General features: G+C 36.7%; 1 protein-coding gene across 1 annotated transcript; it reads left to right on the top strand.

The window, feature by feature from the left end:
- Nucleotides 1-3,759: 3,759 nt before the first annotated feature.
- Nucleotides 3,760-17,417, top strand: STX12 (syntaxin 12). Its single transcript, XM_039360777.1, has 9 exons — nt 3,760-3,868; nt 6,736-6,805; nt 8,084-8,183; nt 10,309-10,446; nt 11,621-11,664; nt 13,005-13,110; nt 14,511-14,583; nt 14,932-15,014; nt 15,759-17,417. The coding sequence occupies exons 1-9, from the start codon at nt 3,760-3,762 to the stop codon at nt 15,849-15,851; spliced, it is 816 nt and encodes a 271-aa protein (XP_039216711.1). The 3' UTR covers nt 15,852-17,417.
- The last annotated feature ends 959 nt before the right edge of the window (nt 17,418-18,376 follow it).

Genomic DNA, 18,376 nt, shown 5'->3' with positions numbered 1-18,376 from the left:
CTGGTCAGTGACAACGATAATTGGATACTGACTCTAGCAACATCTAGAAGACTACAGGAACCCCACCTTTGCTGAATAAATCAATATTAGACACACTAGGAATAAATCTAACTTACTGAATTCACTGGGTGACCTCTGAGTAAACACACCTAGGATTGCACTGTTGTCATGCTGGATTAGTTGGGAAGCAAAATTTTTGACAATTTATACAGTTTTGATCACTAATACATTTAAACTGCAGATAGTAAACAACTCTACAAAAGAAACAGAGATAAAACTGCTGTTCAAGTGTGCATCACCTAAAAACAATTCTTTCAGAATGATGCAATTTACTCATTTGCTGAAAGTAAATAAGAGATAATTGTTGCTGCATCAATAGAGGAGTATTGTATCCTTTCTACATCAAACCATGTAATTGAAGATTTAACAATTAATGAATTGACTCATATGCCTTCAAATCAGATGACAGCACTTGTTTGCTCTCATTTACAGCTCACCTCATCTTGAGAGATCTGGACTAATTATACTATAAAACAACCTCATAAAACTGATGTTATTACTCAAATACTAAGGTAATCTAATAAATGAAAAGAACAATAGATGTACATAGCCTGATCAACAAAGATACCATTTATTTGATTTTGGCTTAGGATGATATGTGAATCCAGCTACTGCAATTTATAATCCACAGCTGATGGCTTTTGAATAATGTGCAAAACAAACCCCCATAGTTGCTCAAAAAATTCTGGTTAAAGCAAACTATGGCTTCATACAGCAAGTAAAAAAAAAAAAAGTAATGTTTGCTTAACCTCATTCATCTAAAGCCAGGAGTTTTAACAGCCTTTCTGAACTGTCAGCTTTCAGAAACATCCATAAGAAAAGATTTCTACAGTAAGATGGATAAGATTGCTCTGGAAATCATTTTGTTTTATGAACAAAAGTCATCTGTGCCCTTAAAGAACAGGTATAACAGAAAAGAACTATTTTCTTGTCTCTGCATTTTACAGTAAGAAAAACTCACATGGAAAGTGCTTTTGTTATATAATGTTTTGGCCAAACCTTCAAATGTATTTAAAGACATTTTTCTCATACAGTATGTAATCAGCACCCAGATATAAACCAAGAAAGATTTTAGGCTGAACTTTTGAATGACAAAGGACGATAATGGAGGTAGCAGTAGCTGGATCTCCACTATGGTATTATAAACTTCTTAGAAGAAGAAAACTGAAAGTTGAGTTTGTTCATTTGTGGCTTGTGGGTAGCAGTTTATAGAGCAAACATGTTATTGGCACATGCCCTTGACCAGCTCCTGGTATTCTGCAACTTGAACAGCTGATAAACAAAGGAAGCCTGAAGTTTCAACATAGCCTTAAGAATATTTGGCTAAGAATATTTATATAAACTGTGTGCAATTCAAAACATTTACTGTGCACTGATGCCCCCTGGTGTCTGATATTTTCCAGATACTTCCCCGAAATCTCAGGGATTTATGAGATTTACACCCTCCAATTGGAGTCCTGATATTCAAATTGCAACTTCTAACCTTTACCAGTTGACACTTTTATTTCTTTATGATTAATTGATTAGCTGGGATGGGCTCAAATGTAGAAAATTCCAGGACTGAATCAGAATATATCAATAGTGTTATTGACTTTAAAATAATTATTCTGTCAGAAATTGTTTCAGACATGGTTTAATGAACAAATCATTATAGGCTGGTTCATTGTGATTATTTGTCTTTCAAATTTCTATACTTACACTTGCATGTCTCTGGGCAATTTACAAATAAAACTTTAAAATGATAAAAAGCTGTAGTTAAAAACAAAGTTAAAAGGAACAATTGCAAAGTTAAAAGGCAGAGGGAGTGTCTTCAGCCCATCATACATAACACTGAGCTATAAATCTTGTTTACAACCACTGTGGCCTAGTTCACTAAATACACTTAGTCTTACCGTACTATATACTGTAGCTTCTTTGATTTTAGCTTAGTTTCTACAATCCATAACCTGTCTGCAAATAATACTTTAAAATGACATGTGAACATGTCTCATTATGCTGTATAAATCTAAACAAGCCACTGTATTATGGTTCTGTTTGATGTGTGAATCTGTATTAAATATTTACCTTCTGCCAGCATAACACTCTAGCTTTCCTTGTTTGTTGTTAGACACAGAGAATATGTGAGATCATATTTTGGTATGGTCTCCCCATGAACAGTCTCTATTCACCCACCACAACTCAGATAATTGAACCAAATGATGTAGGAGAGTCTAGATCCTAGAGGATGTAAAGACCACCAGCATTTTGAACAGAGTATAGTCCTTAATTGAAAACATTAACATTATTTTTATATTCAACATTATTTCAAACTGGATTGTCCAAACAAATATTCTTCATGAGAATCAGCCCCCAATCTCATTCTTCTGGTCTTCCCATGGTGCACCCAGCCCCATTGTTGTTGAGTTCATCCATCCACCTTGTTCTTGGTATAAAGTGTGTGTGTGTGTATGTGTGTGTCTTCAAATCAGTGTTGACTCCTGGTGACTGCCTGGACAGTTTTCTTGGCAAGATTTAAGAAGTGCTTTGCCCTTACAGTCTTCCTAGAGCTGAGAAAAAGTGACTGGCCCAAGGTCACCTAAGGTGGAGCTAGATTTTTTTTTATTCTGCCTTTATTATTTTTATAAATAACTCAAGATGGCGAACATACTTCATCTTCTTGCCTCCTATTTTTCCCACAACAATCCTGTGAGGTGGGTTGGGTTGAGAGAGAGTGACTGGCCCAAAGTCACCAAGCCAGCTTTTATGCCTAAAGTAGGACTAGAACTCCCACTCCTGGTTTCTAGTCTGGTGCCTTAACTACTACTAGACTATTGGTAATGGTATTCAATATTAGTGGGCTGTCACCTTTTGACCCATTTCCAAGGATAATTTTTACAAGGGGCATTTTTATGAGACTGCAAGATCGCGTTGGCTAATGACTGGCAGCCAAGAGACCCATAATCCTGGCTGCTGCTGCTGCCATCTAAAGGTTGCCCCAAATTTTTGACGATGTGCTTAATCCCCACGTACCTATAAAAAGGCCACTGACCTCCAGGCATTAACCTCTAGTGAGTCGTCGCAGAATAACATCCACGATGTAATCCTAGGATCACGTATCTGGAAACCATACCTGGAAACGCAGTAATATTGTTATTGATACATCGGTTATTTCGCTTTAATCCAAGGCAGCTTTATTGAAGAGTCCGTCCCATTTAATTCAGCGTGTACATTATCGCCAGTATTCCAGCTGCAACCTGACCGAGCCCAGTTCAGGTCCAGAGTGAGTAGATACCACGCCACTATCTCTGGGGAAATCATCACAACGGCCTCCTTTAAACAGCAACACCAAGCTACCCCCGGTTGCCATGACACCGAGTCTCGCTTTCAGATAATGGCGGTTAAACCAAGCCTGAGCGTTCGCGGCTAGGGGGCGCATGCGTACAGCCCCCTTGCTTTCTCTCGGCTCATCCAACCAGCTACCGCTTCCTCGAGTGAGAAGGAAGGCGGAGGTAGGCTGTCCTGATTAGGCTTCTACTGTGCGCCTGCGTGAGAAAAAAAGGGGGGAAGGGTCGGGCCTGCCTGATGCGCGTGCGCAGTTGTGGAGGCGTCGGCAGGGTCTCGCTTTGACAGATCAATAGGATATTTTATCATTCTCGGTTGGGTTTTTTTTTCTTGTGGTTTCTAGGTTTTTTTTCTCTTCCCCGGGCTTTAGAGATAACCATGTCGTACGGACAGTTAGAGACTTACCGGCCTGGGGGGCTTCCGCCTCGAGATTTCAGCACCATTATCCAGATCTGCAGCACCAATATACAGCGCCTGGCACAATGCAGTGAGTGATGCTTTTGATCTCTTTGACCCACATACTCCTACCATCTCCTGGATTATCCCTCCCCCGGCAAAAAAAAAAAAAAATCCTTTAGAAATACTCCCCTTTCTTATCCCCCTCCCCTCTCGCTAACCTCTTTATTTGTACCGCGTTTTCATTTGTAAAATCCACGCGATCTCCTAACGTTTAAAGAAACTATATATTTAAAAGGTTAAATCCTGAACCTTACGAATTGGGATCAGAAATAAAGTGGCAAGCAGTTCCAAAGTCTAAGAGTCTAGGCATGATCTCTATTTGCATGCAACGTTTTAGAAGACTGTTTGTCCTCATTAACAATAATAATGATATCCAGTGCTTTTTTTGTAAAAAAAAAAAAAAAAGGTGCAGGAACTCACACACATCATACCCGCCTTGCCTACCCTACAAGGTTCCATCCAAAAAAGGTGCCGGAACTCTGTTCTGGGTGTTCTATGACAAAAAAAAAAAAGCCCTGATGATATCTATCACCATTTTTGCCTACATTGTTCTCTAGATTGGGTTATTTAAGAAAGTTGTCTATAGTTTTAGTGTGATATAGTGTGATGTAAAAATTTAAGCGAGTCAAATAGTTTTTCAATAGAAAATAAAATAACACACTAAATATACATCTGCACCAAAACCACTCCCATCAACATTGACAGGGCAAGCCATTAGAATATAAATTAAGAACAAATCTCATTTCCTACCAGCCCTGATGATTATATCTAGTTTTTAGAGAATGAAATATCTGCTCCCACCTCCTATTTTCCCCACATCAACCCCTGTAAGGTACATAGGACTGAGAGACAGTGATTGGCACAAAGTCATCCAGCTAGCTTTCATGCCCAAGGGACTACTGAAACTCAAGAGTTCCCCATTTTCTTGCCAACAAAGTCAATACTACACCAAACTTTTTTTGTGCAAAGATATCCAGACTCTTTGTATAGCATTACAAGGAGTGGTCAGCAATCTGGGCAAATCTAACTTAAGTAATAGACCCTCGTGGTTCCATTTTGGGCTTGTAGCTAGCAACAGAGACCACAAAAAGCATTCAGGAAATAGCTCCATAACTTTCCCCAATTCATGCCCACATGAGAGATGATCTCCTGCTGGCACAGCCTGCAGCCTGCTGAGGAATCAACATAGGCTTGAATTGTCTGTCCTGTTTGTGCAAACTTTAGAGATCAATGGACTGAGGCTTTGTATGCAACATAGCCAGGCCACAATGTGCCTGCAGCTGGACTGTGCTTTTACTTTAAGTTTATAAATCACATCATTGGCTTCTTCATCAGAGAGTGTCTTCATTTTTGTAGGGATCTAATCTCCAACAGATCTTCTGAGATTATTGATTTAGGATTGGAATCAATATTTTTAAAATGTATTTACAGAACACCTGTAGATATTTGCCAAAAAATAATCCCAGGAGTTCACTTTTCAATAAATGAAGGGTTTTTTTAGTAATAAAGTACATATGTTTACTGACTAGCAATCTCACTGGCACTTCCTTGATGGATTTTTTTTTATTTAGCCTCTTCTCACATCAATATATTTAAACAATAATTTGTAAATAGATGAAAGAATTTTGACAGCAGCCTTCCCAATGACTTAAGGTCAAATATGTTGATGTTGCTGGAATTGCTGTTTGTAAAGTGCCCAGAGTAGCATGAACTAGATGAATTGCTGTTCCACAAAAGTATACAGAATAGCATAAATCAGGCACAAAAAATTATTTTCAGTTTCACTTTAATGGACAAGAACTCTAAACAATCCCTGTTCTGTTGACTGCAAGGAGTTTTAGTGGATTGTTTTTTGTTTTGGTTTCTCATTTTATAAATGGAAAATTATAGTCTCCTCTGAGCATGTGACTCAGTGGTGCCAGATTGGTATCTTGATAGTCTCTGATTGTATTTAAGCCTTGTTTTGGGCTAAATCCATCTACTCGTTATAATTTTGTTGAAAGAAGTTGTGAGCATTGCATGGGTCCCTTATTCAACAGGGACTGAATAAAACAGCTGCATACCTGTTTTGGGACTAGAACAGCTGCAGAGATAGATAAATAGAGTCAGTGAAGTTGAGGGATATGTAGCTATTAATTTGGAACCAACAGTTCCATTTATTTGTCCAATCCCTCTATCCTTCCCAGATTTAAGATCACTGTGACTGATTGGTTTATTCTTTGTGTCCTGCAAGTGAAAAAATCATTTTTTTTAGTCTAGCTTGATTTCTGATGACTTCATAGTCATTGACAAAGTGTTTGCAGGGGGAGAGGTAGGATTATAAGAATCTAGAATTTGAAGTTAACAGTCTGTTGTTTAAGGCAGTCAAGTTAAAAACTTTCTTCATTGTTGCAATTTATGACTGTAGTCTGAGTTTAATAGCACACTTGAATTACTCATAGAGTTTGTGTTACACCCAATAATTTATACTCTCTCATCTTCTCATAACTCAGTGGGGAACATAACAGGTAGTCCTTCACTTACAACAATTCAACCGTTCAAAGGTATAATGGCACTGAAAAAAGGAACTTGTAACAATTTTCATAGTTACGACTGTTGCAGCATCCCTGTGGTCACGTGATCAAAATTCAGATGCTTGGCAACGTATTTATGCTGATTGCAGTGTCCCAGGGTCATGTGACCTCCTGACAAGCAAAGTCAATGGGGAAGCCAAATTCACTTCACAACCGGGTTACTAACTTATCAACTATAGTGATTCACTTAACAACTGTGGCAAGAAAGGTCATATAATGGGGCAAAACTCACTTAACAAATGTGTCACCTAACAACAGAAATTTTGGTTGTAAGTTGAGGACTACCTGTACATGCCAAATGATGTTATTATTTTTTTTACAGCTTCTCAAATAAAGAATTTGATGAATCAGTTGGGAACCAAGCAGGATTCTACCAAACTGCAGGAAAACTTGTAAGTATGATCTGAGTAGCATTTTGAGGTATGCAGGGCCTGAGGGCTAATCAGGTACTCAGATTAATTTTGGATATCTTAACTTTGAGGTCTAACAAATTCAAAGAATAAAATAATTTAATACTGTAAATAATTTCCAACACAAATGGGTTAAGAAAAAAAGTGATTTGTGGGTAGCTTAGCTTGAATGTGAACGAGGTAAGTAAAAAGAGCAGATACATAGATTTTAATAGGAACTGGATAATTTTGTATCATAGCATTCATGATATTGATGATTCTAACTGATTTGTCACAGTATTGTGTGGATTTAAAAATGCCCAAGTTCTAGAAGCTAAGCAAATTTTTTTTCCTATGAACAAAAATCCCTTGTTACAAGAAGCTAAAAGGAAATCAGACCCCATTTTTCCCCCAAGAGCTGAATTAAAAAAAAAAAACAATTAATTGCCAGAAAGCAAGAAACTAGAGAGTAAAGAAAATGAAATGGGATAGCCTACCAAATCACCGCTTTATGAGCAAAAAAAATTCCTGTTCCATCTGTTCATAATAGAGTTACAGCAATTCTAAGAATAGGCTTGGACATAAGCTTTAAATAACTTTCACATTCAAAGCATTTTTTTCACCACTAAATAACAACAAGCAGTTCTGTGTGTTTGTTTTGTTATTTATTTATTTATTTATTTATTTATGAGACTTATATACCGCTTTAAGTGCAAGCACTCTCTAAGCGGTGTACACCAGTAAGCAATGTATATATATATTTACATTGCCCCCAACAATCTGGATCCTCATTTTACCTACCCCGGAAGGATGGAAGGCTGAGTCAACCTTGAGCCGGTGAGATTTGAACCACTGACCTGCTGAACACAGTCAGCTAAAGTGGCCTGCAGTACTGCACTCTAACTGCTGCGCCACCTCGGCTCTTATGGAGTGCTGTCTAAGTCAGATTGAATGGCGACACTGTGAATCAAGTCTTTATAAAATTGTCAGATGGGGGGGGGGAAATGTTCAAGGAAAAAACAACTCTGAACAAAAACCAAGCTGCTGAATCTGATAGCCTGGGTTTTGAAAGCAGGATGGATCTCTAAGTGAGTTCTTTTAATATGAAAAGCAAAGTTTAATTGCTCTGGAATTGGGCAAGGAGAACAGTTTGAGCCAATAATTAAATAATCCAGTTCAAATCACCAAATAGATGGCACTATAATTGGCAAAAGTTAAAAGGAACTGGAACTAGAACATAAGACTTGCCAGAATGAAACTGAAATGTGTTTTTGTTCCTAGACAACAGTTGCAACATACAGCAAACCGGCTTGCCAAAGAGACTAATGAATACCTGAAGGAGCTAGGCTCCCTTCCATTGCCCTTATCTTCCTCAGAACAGGTTTGTGGGTTTATCTGTGGTATTCATGTATTGGGAGAAAATTGAACAGGTTTGCTGATCACATTAAACTATTGCTTTTTAATCATGATTTAATTAGATGTTTGCAATGTCACAATAAGCTATGGTTTACAAACAACAGTGGTTGAGTTTGCAAAACATAATAAGCCACAATCAAGCATAACACATCATAAATTAACATGATGATGTGTGGACCATGCCTTAATGTTATATTCAGTCATCTGGAATGGCAGTGCTTCCTTTACTTGGTGGCATGGATCTGGGGGCAGAGGGCATTTATAGACTGACTTACATATTTTGCACATGCTAGTTCTTAGTGTGAAGAAGGTATAAGTAGCGTTTTGGAGTTGAGGAATAATTTCTCATTCAATCTTCTGTAATAATGAAGATTAATAGTATGTGCATATAATTTTCAGTGCCTGCTGGTGTATTAAATAGGTGTAAATTACCCTTTCACTCTGGTTTGGTGGATGTATTGGACCTCTGCTTCTCCTATTGTTGCAATTATTATGTTGCTCAAAGCAACATTATACCCAGAATACGAATATTTTACCCCCAGTAACTCTCTTGGGAGTAAGAGGTTGGGCTGAGAGGGACTAAACCAGTTATTCCCTGGGTTTTCACTGTGAATGGACATTAACCTGGGCCCACACCCTAAGTCTTTTTTTTTTTTTTTTATTGAAAGTTTTATAAATTTTACAAAAAAACAAAAACAATACAAAACAAAAGACAACATATACAAAAAAGAAACTAAACATTACATATATATATAAAAAAAAAACCCATCCCCCACCCCTCACAAAAACCCTCCCTTCCCCCCCCTGAGCTTCCCAGAGCAGAATATAGGCTTAATTAAAAATTAAGAAATAAAAATAAAAAATTAAATTAAAAAATTTATATTTATATATATATATAAAAAAATATCTATATATATATATAAAAATAAAACTTATAAAAAAGCTATGTGATATTTTTGTATACCCAATCTAAATTGTATAAATTTTATCCATTTGTCCCAAACAGCAAGGAACTTCTCTTGCGTTTGTTGCTTTAAGAAAGCCGAAATCTTTGCCATTTCCGCCAGATAAGCTACTTTAAGAAACCATTCCTGCAATGTAGGCAAAGATTCCTTCTTCCAATATTGTCCTACTAACAGCCTAGCGGCTGTAATCAAATTTAACATCAATACAACCTCCTTTGTATCACAATCTGTAACAATGCCTAACAAAAATAATTGCGGAGTAAATTTTACCCTCCTTCTAAAAATTCTCTGGATATTCCACCATATTTTGATCCAAAATGCTTTTATCTCTCTGCATGACCACCAAATATGATAATAGGAAGCATCCTTATAACCACATCTCCAACATTTGGGTTGCACGTCAGGGTACATAAGAGACATTTTTTGTGGATCAAGGTGCCATCTATAAAACATTTTATAAAAATTCTCCCTAAGGTTCTGTGCTTGTGTAAATTTGACATTTCTCACCCAAATGGTTTCCCAAATGTCCAATGAGACTGGGACACCAAAATTCTGCGCCCATCTAATCATACAATCTTTAATTAATTCCGTTTCTGAGTCCATTTCAACTAATACCCCATAAATTCTCTTGATATGGGTTTGTCTTTGATCCTTGACTTTTCAAGAATTGACTTTTTTTTGATTACTACGGATTTGTATAATAAAGTAAAGAATGTAAAGATTTTTCCTAGATCACTGACGGATCATAGCCCAGTTTGGATGGAGCTGACTCAAGAGAAAGAGGAAAGGAGATCCTAAGTCTTTATACTGATTCTCTGTTTCCAAATTCCCAGTCATGGCCGAACAAGAAATCTTAATATCCTTTTAATAAAACAGTGGATAAAAGTGGTCTGGATCAGTCAGAATAACAGAGTTGGAAAGGGCTTTGGAGGTCTTTTATCCAACCCCTGCTCAAGCAGTAGACTCTATACCATACTGGATAAATGGTTGTCCAATCTTTTCTTAAAAGTCATATATGTTGAAAGTTGCAAAAATATCCAGTAAGAGCTAGAAATAAAGTATGAATATTTCTTTGAAGCTGGTGAGTTTGCTTTTACAACCACAGATAAAATTCTTCTTTTCCAGCGCCAGCAGAAACTTCAGAAGGAGCGTTTAATGAACGACTTTTCTGCAGCCTTAAATAATTTCCAAGCAGTGCAGAGAAGAGTTTCAGAGAAAGAAAAGGAAACTGTTGCCAGGGCAAGAGCTGGCTCTCGTTTCTCTGTAAGTTGTTAGCCAAATAGTCCACAAAGGAATAATTTAGGGTTTTTTTCTCCAAATGTTTTGAAGATGGCAAGGTGTCTTATTAACCTGAAGATTCTTATGTTCCTTTCTTCTAGCTTCACATCCTCTACCCTGTTTATTCTAAAGTCGTATTATAGATGGTTCTACTTCTTAACAAGGAAAATTCTGAAAAACATCTGGGCTTTATATATGTTCCGTTACCCACTTGAAAAAAATAAGGGAAGGAGGTTGCTTTACACCAGGGGTCTTCAAACTTGGCTCTTTTATAACTTGTGGACTTCAGCTCCCAGAATTCCTCAGCCAGGCATGCTGGCTGAGGAATTCTGGCAGTTTAAGTCCACAAGTCATAAAAGGGCCAAGTTTGAAGACCCCTGCTTTACCCTTTCTCTGTCAGGACAGTAGCTAGGATGTGAAGGCAATGTGGATGCGATATCTGTCATCCCATTGATTGCCACAGTTACTTCAGCTGATCTGGCTAAGTGAATGTCTTCTTCCTCCCTCACTGTCCATGTGCATCCCTCCTGAAGCTGGACACTTGTTGGAAGTGGACGACCATCCCAGAGAGGAGGAGAGTTCCAATCTTTGGTTAAGGATATACAATAGCTGTGTTCCCCTACTAGAAGGTCCATACATAGGACAGTAGCTATCTTTCAGTCTTCTCATAGCAAAGCTGTTATACAACACTATGCCAGTCTTATGTAATTTGGATGGGGAAAATGAGAGTTCAGTTGTTACTTGAGGCGAGAGACCAACGATGTCCAACTGATGAACATATTGATGAATAGAAAAAAATACAAGTCTGAGCAGTGACCTTGAATGGCATAATTCCTTTCCCCCTCTTTTGGCACCCAGCAGACTAAATTAGGTAGACTGATTCAAAGGGGCACAGGAATAATTATCATTCGGTTGCAGACATAATGACTTGGTAAGATATTTGTCCCTTCCTGTTTAGTTCAATTCTATTTCAGTTCAATTTTATTAACAGTCTATGTTGCTTAATTAGTACTCTTTTAAATGAAAAAACTAATTTTGCCTTGGATATGTCTGTGAAGTCCATGACTTGTAAAAAAAGGCCTGTTAATTAGGCCAGAAATTGCTACATCATATACTCCCAGAGTAAAGTTTTGGCTGATCTAGAATTGTTTCTTTCCAGGGAGATGAAAGACGCAGGGAAGAGCAGTTGGTCTCATTTGACAGGTAATGCTTAACTGCTTTCTGATATCTATCACCTTGCTTCTTCAATTCCAAAAACCTTCCTAATGCACATTCAATTAAAAAATAAATCTGATGTGCCTGCATCACAGGTTATTCAGAAATAGTGGCTGAATTCAGATATTGGACCCAAATAATTGTTTAGCTATCAGGATGTTCCTCAGGTTTTGTACTCTTGTGCACTCCCAATTTTCTTATTGAAATCCTGGTTAGCAGACAGTATTGCTCTGGAACAGCCAAATAAGGTTTCCTACCATTATCCAAACCAGAATCAGAAATCCAGATTGAATCATAGTCTCTGGTTCAGGTTTAGAAGTAAATGATAGTTTGTGGTCAAATATTTCTGGCATTCTAATTGAGTAAACCTCTTATAGTAAACCAGGAAGCAAAAAAAAAAAAAAGGAATTGGAAAGTGGGGAGAATGCCAATAAAACAGTCAAATGTCTGGATCTAGTTTGTCATATTGCGTATAAATAGTGGCCAGGTTTTTAGCATGACATGTCTGCAAAATTAAAGTCTAGGTATCCAGATGACAGTTTTCAGATACTGAAGCTATTGTTCATAAAAATGATCTTTCACATTTCAAGGGTAACAGAAACAAAATATGGGTATGCCTGTCAAAGAAAAAGTGGTAACATTGTTTTGGGAAACACACAGCTCTCCTCAAATCTTGAATTTAAATATAAATTCACTAAATGTAAATTCACTATAAAATTCCTGAACGTCTATCCCTTCATTTCCTTTTTAAATATACAACATACACCAATCCATGTTAAAACTTAGATCCACTAAAATCCTGATTCAGAATTAGATAATTAATTGGAAGCTGACATATCTAAAGAACACTGTGCTTGGTTGGTCTTGAAATATAAACAAGATTATTTAAATTGCACCATGCATTGGGTTAATACATCAGCTCTTTCCTGAATTCTCCAAACATTTTGGAATTCAACTTTCAAAAATCTGATGTGAAACTTCCAGCCCAGGTTTTTGGAAATGATCATTTGAAGAATTGTGATCCATTTGAGCTTGGGGATAGAAAAAAAGGAATGCCAGTTGCCAGGAGTTTGTCATAAAATATGTAACTTTAGCTTGCCTCATGTGAAAATGTTTCAATACACAGAGAACCATTTATAACTATTTCTCCCCAGTTTATATTTTAAAAGATACTGCATTCTCAGTTCCTTTGGTGTTGAATGAAGACCACTGAATACTTTCCACAGCTAAGGAATGTGAATCAGTAAATCCAAAAAGTATTTGGGTAACCTTTTCCTGATCTCCTGGGAATACAAGAAGAGTGGATTGTCCATTTTTTCCCCCTTCAGCAATGAAGAATGGGATCAGATGCAGGCTCAAGAAGAAGATGTAGCTATAACAGAACAAGATCTTGAATTAATCAAGGAGAGGGAAACTGCCATTAGGCAATTGGAAGTAAGTAGCTGATAGATTTAGCTAGATGCAATGTTTTTAAAAAATACATTAAAAAGGTCAAAGGCCTCTCTTTATCAAAAGCCATGTCTATGCTCTTCGTTTACATCCTAGGATATTTATCTAATACTGTACAAAAGGCCTTTTTGGTTTGATAACCACTGTTGGAATTTTGAGAACACCTTGGAGAATGATTGGGATGGACAGCCTTGTCCATTTGTAAAATAGTTGCTATGCAAAATATGTCTAAATGAAAAGCCTCTATTTACCTTAATACAAACTGCCATCTCCTTCAGTTCTGCCTTCTGTAGGATGTTTCTTGTTATGTCTATATACCTAAGTTCTTTTCTAGGCAGATAAACACAATTCAAACTAAAACTCTAGATTAGGGGTTCCCAACCCCCAGTCCATGGACCAGTACCGGGCCATGGCATGCCAGAAACCGGTCCGCACAAACAAGCAAAGCCCCATCCGCGGAATGCAGACAGCACACAAAACCATGCACCCTCCAGTCTGCGGAAAAACCTCTTTCCACGGAACCGGTCCCTGGTGCCCAAAGGTTGGGGACCTCTGCTCTAGATTAGAGATATCCATCACTTTGTTTTTATTAGAAAACTTAGAGGGTTAAAGGCATTCATGGAAATTAAGAAGATGCCTGAGGCTGGCTCTTTACATTGCAGCATGTCAGTTTTTCATAATTTTTTTTTAACTTAAAATCAGGTGGTACAAAGAACTTGATAGGCACGAGGCACATTATCTGTGAATACATAGATGTCTCACTGGGGATCTGGGATACGAACATGACCTTTCCAGGCAATCTCGAATAAGAGCAAAATGTGCAACATTGATAGTATTTGATGAATTGATATGAATCTTTATACCATTCATAAAGCTTCTAATTGTTATTTGGGAAAAATGCTGCAAAGTGCAGCACATTGATATTTTGGTGTATCTTCTTAAAAGATAAACAGACAAAGTGTATGATTTTGCAAAATGTGGGTTGCGCTTTTACAATCAGTTATTAAACAGGAGGAGGATGTAGTAGAAAGGGAAGAGATTGGAGTAGATGAACCAGACACATAAACCCAAGTATTCTTCTAAGACTGGAAGATGATCTAGTGCTTGTGGCACACAATCGAAAATGAAATTTCATTTTAAAGAATGAATCGGGAGAGTAAATCCAAAGATTCAGCAACAGTGGTAATACAGGGCAACAAATAGCTGTTCCCAAAAGCCTCTTTCTGTAGGTGTAGTATGGACATTGAGACTTTAGAGATAAGTCATACTAGGTTGTTATTTAGAAAAAAAATAAATGCAATTGGAATAATTATTTGGCCTAATAACTGGAATAATATAAAATATAAATACAAAATGCAGTAATTTCTTGCATACTTCCCTTTCAGGCAGATATCTTGGATGTGAATCAGATTTTTAAAGATTTGGCTATGATGATCCATGATCAGGGAGACATGATTGGTATGTTAACAGTGGTATTTACTTGGCTGCAAACTATATAATAGGTTTATCTAGTAGCTTAGAAAGTTATAGCTTTAGTTTGGCAAGATTCCGTCTATTTGGTATAAGCATATAAAGGACTAGACTCGATTGGATCTCCAGGTCTCATCTCCAGGCTTGGGAACTAGACTAATAATTATTGATCCGCAGATTAGTACAGCAAAAGAGTATGCCACACTGCTAATTTCATGCTGAAATAACTTTATACAGCATATATAAACTGGTTTAACTTTAGGAAGAATGCATCATATAGAGGTAATGGTTGTGGTTTTTTTTTTTTTTTAAAGTGGATGTTCTTTTTCTCTATAGATAGCATAGAAGCAAATGTAGAAAATGCAGAAGTCCATGTGGAAAATGCCAATGATCAGTTGCAGAGAGCTGCTTATTATCAGGTAACCTTTGTACAGCCCCAAAGTCTTTCAAAATTACAAGTAGGGGCAGCATAGTTGGGATTTCAGAGATTCTCTCTTTCTATTTTGATTTTGAATGTTTTCCAATCCAAAATGATGAGAAATATATAGCTTTCCATTCCAGTCCCTTTAACTGTTCACATCTTAGGGCAGATTGAGAGGCATGAAAGGATACAAGCAGCTAATCTTCTGCTTGCCACCCCTCTGTTGACTCAGCTCTGATCATTTCCCAACTGTATGTTTAGCCTTAACCACATGCATTAGTCTTGGGAGATCTAACTGTTGCTTCCCACCCTCCAAGATACGGCATGCTTTTTAAAAGTAGAGGAGAATATTTGTAGCTCAGGGTTGAAATGAGGGGTCCTTGTTGCTCTCTGAGCTTGGTTGTTTTCTTGCAGATATTCTATTACCCAAACTAGGTAACATTATCAGTGCTAGTGCTGATAAGATACCCAAACATTGCACAGAATAAAATGCTTCTTTTCTGAATAATAGTTTCAAATCAATCGCTGTTCAAAACTTGTTTTATTTGAAGTTTTTAAAAAGTGAAGTTTAAAAAAAGTGCTTTATCCAATGCATTCCACTGTCCAGTTACTCAAGTTTTTAAATTATGTTGGATGGTTTTCACTGTAATTCTAATCCTAAAATTGGAGCTGAATTTTGCTTCTCTTGTATAACTCTTTCCTCTATAGTATACCCTATTGTTTTTTGTTTGTTTTTAAACAGAAGAAATCACGCAAGAAGATCTGCATCCTAATTTCTGGCCTGGCTTTAGCTTGTTTAATCTTGGTAATAATCATTTTGCAAGTACAAAAATGAAGTATCTCTGTGCAATTAGATACACAATATTTCTGCCATGAGACAAGCTTAAGAAATGAGGAGATTGAGGTGAGATGGAACACAAACTGATTTTCCATTAGTAATTATAATATAAAAACTAACATGAAGATAACTAGCTCTTGGATTTAGTGAACCATGAAGACAGTACATGTTAATTTATTTTATGTAACTAAACTTGTGCAGGGCTTCGTTTTGTTTTCCCGAATATTCCTGTCCCAAGTATTGAAAGATGTGATCAGTCATCTAGAGTAGCTTATTAATTGCCGTTAAGCACTACAGATCTAACTCTTTTTTAATGTGTACTGCTTTTATAAGTGACTCATATAATAACTCCTAAGTACAAAATCCCAAGCAATGCGCATCACCCTTTAGGAAACTGCCAAAGTTGTTTGAAACAACAATTCCTGATTTCTGTTGTATATGTCTGGAAGCTGCTTTGAGTGTAGCCCAGTGGGCTGGAGAAAAAAATAGGACCTTCTGTAGCAGACAAAGAAGAGTTTTTCAACTTGGGAAGAGAGAACATCTCAATTTCCCCAAACATAGCATAGCTAATATGAGACATACTGAAGCCAGTTCTTTTCAGAAACTCATTTGGTAATGATTAGTCTGAAGGCATTTGTATTTAAAGTCCTGTTTCTCTCTGCTTCATTTTTGTGTTGACTATCAATTGCTTAATAATATGTCCAGATGTTTTTTTAATGAAGGTGTCATTGGAAATGGCCCATCCTACTGTCTCTTCCCAACTTTGTACCACTAGCATGTGCATTAAATACTATAGCAGTAAAAAGTTTCCAGAGAGTCTGAAATGGAAAGATAATAGAAAGTTATGCATCTTTTCTTTTAGGATTTTGGTAAATATGTCTGTCCAAAAGGTTTCTAGTTGGGAGTACCAATTTCCTTCCTAGGCAGTCTGCACATATTGCAGTCAAATGTACTAGAAAAACAAAATTTAATGAAAGAAGATTGCAGCATACTTGAGGCTGGTGTGACTTCTGTCCTCCTTTGCATATAGTGAGAAGAATGACTTCTAATTTCCTCTTATATTTAAATGTATAGTTTAATCCTGACCTGCTGGTACCCTACTTGGATTGGAAAAAAAAAAATTCTATATTGGGACAGTTTAGGAAAAGTGTTAATAGTAAAAGGAAGCTTTAAACCTTTTGTATCAAAGGAGGATTAGAAGCATGCCAGTCTAAGATTCACTATTCTGTGTCTATGGAAACCCATGGGTTCCACTTTATGCCTGATTTAGGTGTCTTAATTTGCTCAGAACTTGTATTTTATGTGAAATTTCTGGGTGACTTATTTGGATAGATACTCTTAAAAGAAAATGGGCATGGAAAGCCTAAAATGTTGACTTGGTTACATTCTGTATACAAGTAGAGAATGTTTTTCTCCTGACATCTATTTATTACTTCACACATTTTACATATTTAAATGACTAAACTGTGAAGTTGCGTGAAGAATGATGCCCTTAGTTGCACATCTTTCTTTGCACTATCATTCCATCCATTTAAGTATCAATAAACATTTTTAGATATTTGACATCTCTTTTTAGCAGAAATTTCCTGAAAGATTTAAATTGGCTTTAAATTGTTGAGAAAATATTTGGCTTCCATTTGAAGGCCAAGATGGTATTGTTAGGAAAAAAATATTACAGTATGACTTTTGTTCTTTATAGTCCATTCCAAAGGGTCTTCATATGTTACTTATCAGTTGAAGATTTATGTTTCATGCCTCTGAACAGCATCTTCAATTCATGAAAGCTTATGTCCTAATAAGGTTTTATAATGCACAACTTTTGTGGGTTTGCTGCTACAGATTCTCCCTGTAGAAGTCATTGTGAATGAAGATTATATCTGGAGTAATAGTGAGGTGTCTTACCCTATTTGTTACGAAATTCAACTCAATTTTTATTTCAGATGATAATTTTACCTGCTGAGATAATTTTACCTCTATGGGAGTAATATCTAAAATATAGGTAATCCTTGACTTACAGCCATTCATTTAATGATTAAAATTATAATAGCACTGAAAAATGACTTACAACCATTTTTCATACCTATGACTGTTGCATCTCCAGGGTCACATAATCAAAATTCAGATGCTTGGCAACTGGTTCATATTTATGTTGACTGCAGTGTCCCGGGTCATGCTATCACCTTTTGTGACAAGCAAAATCAATGAGGAAGCCAGATTCACGTAACAAGTGTTACTAGCTTAACAACTGCAGTGACTTTACTTAGCAACTGTGTCAAGAGAGATCATAAAATGGGGCAAAACTCACTTTAACTGTCTCACTTAGCAACAGAAATTTTGGACTCAGTTGTGGACATACATCAGGGATTACCTATATATAAATTCTGACTATTGGGAGCTAGAAGCAGGATAAAAAAAAAAAGAACACTACTGAATGCTAGAATGGTTTTGATACAAATTTGTATTTATAAAAAGATGAAAAATTCATTTGTGGAGGTACTGTGGGTTTTTTCCTGCACAATTGA

Source organism: Crotalus tigris, unplaced genomic scaffold, assembly GCF_016545835.1.
Source record: "Crotalus tigris isolate CLP2741 ecotype Arizona unplaced genomic scaffold, ASM1654583v1 scf7180000017582.600645, whole genome shotgun sequence".
NCBI classification, from domain to species: domain Eukaryota; kingdom Metazoa; phylum Chordata; class Lepidosauria; order Squamata; family Viperidae; genus Crotalus; species Crotalus tigris.
This window is presented reverse-complemented; position numbering and strand designations above follow the sequence as displayed.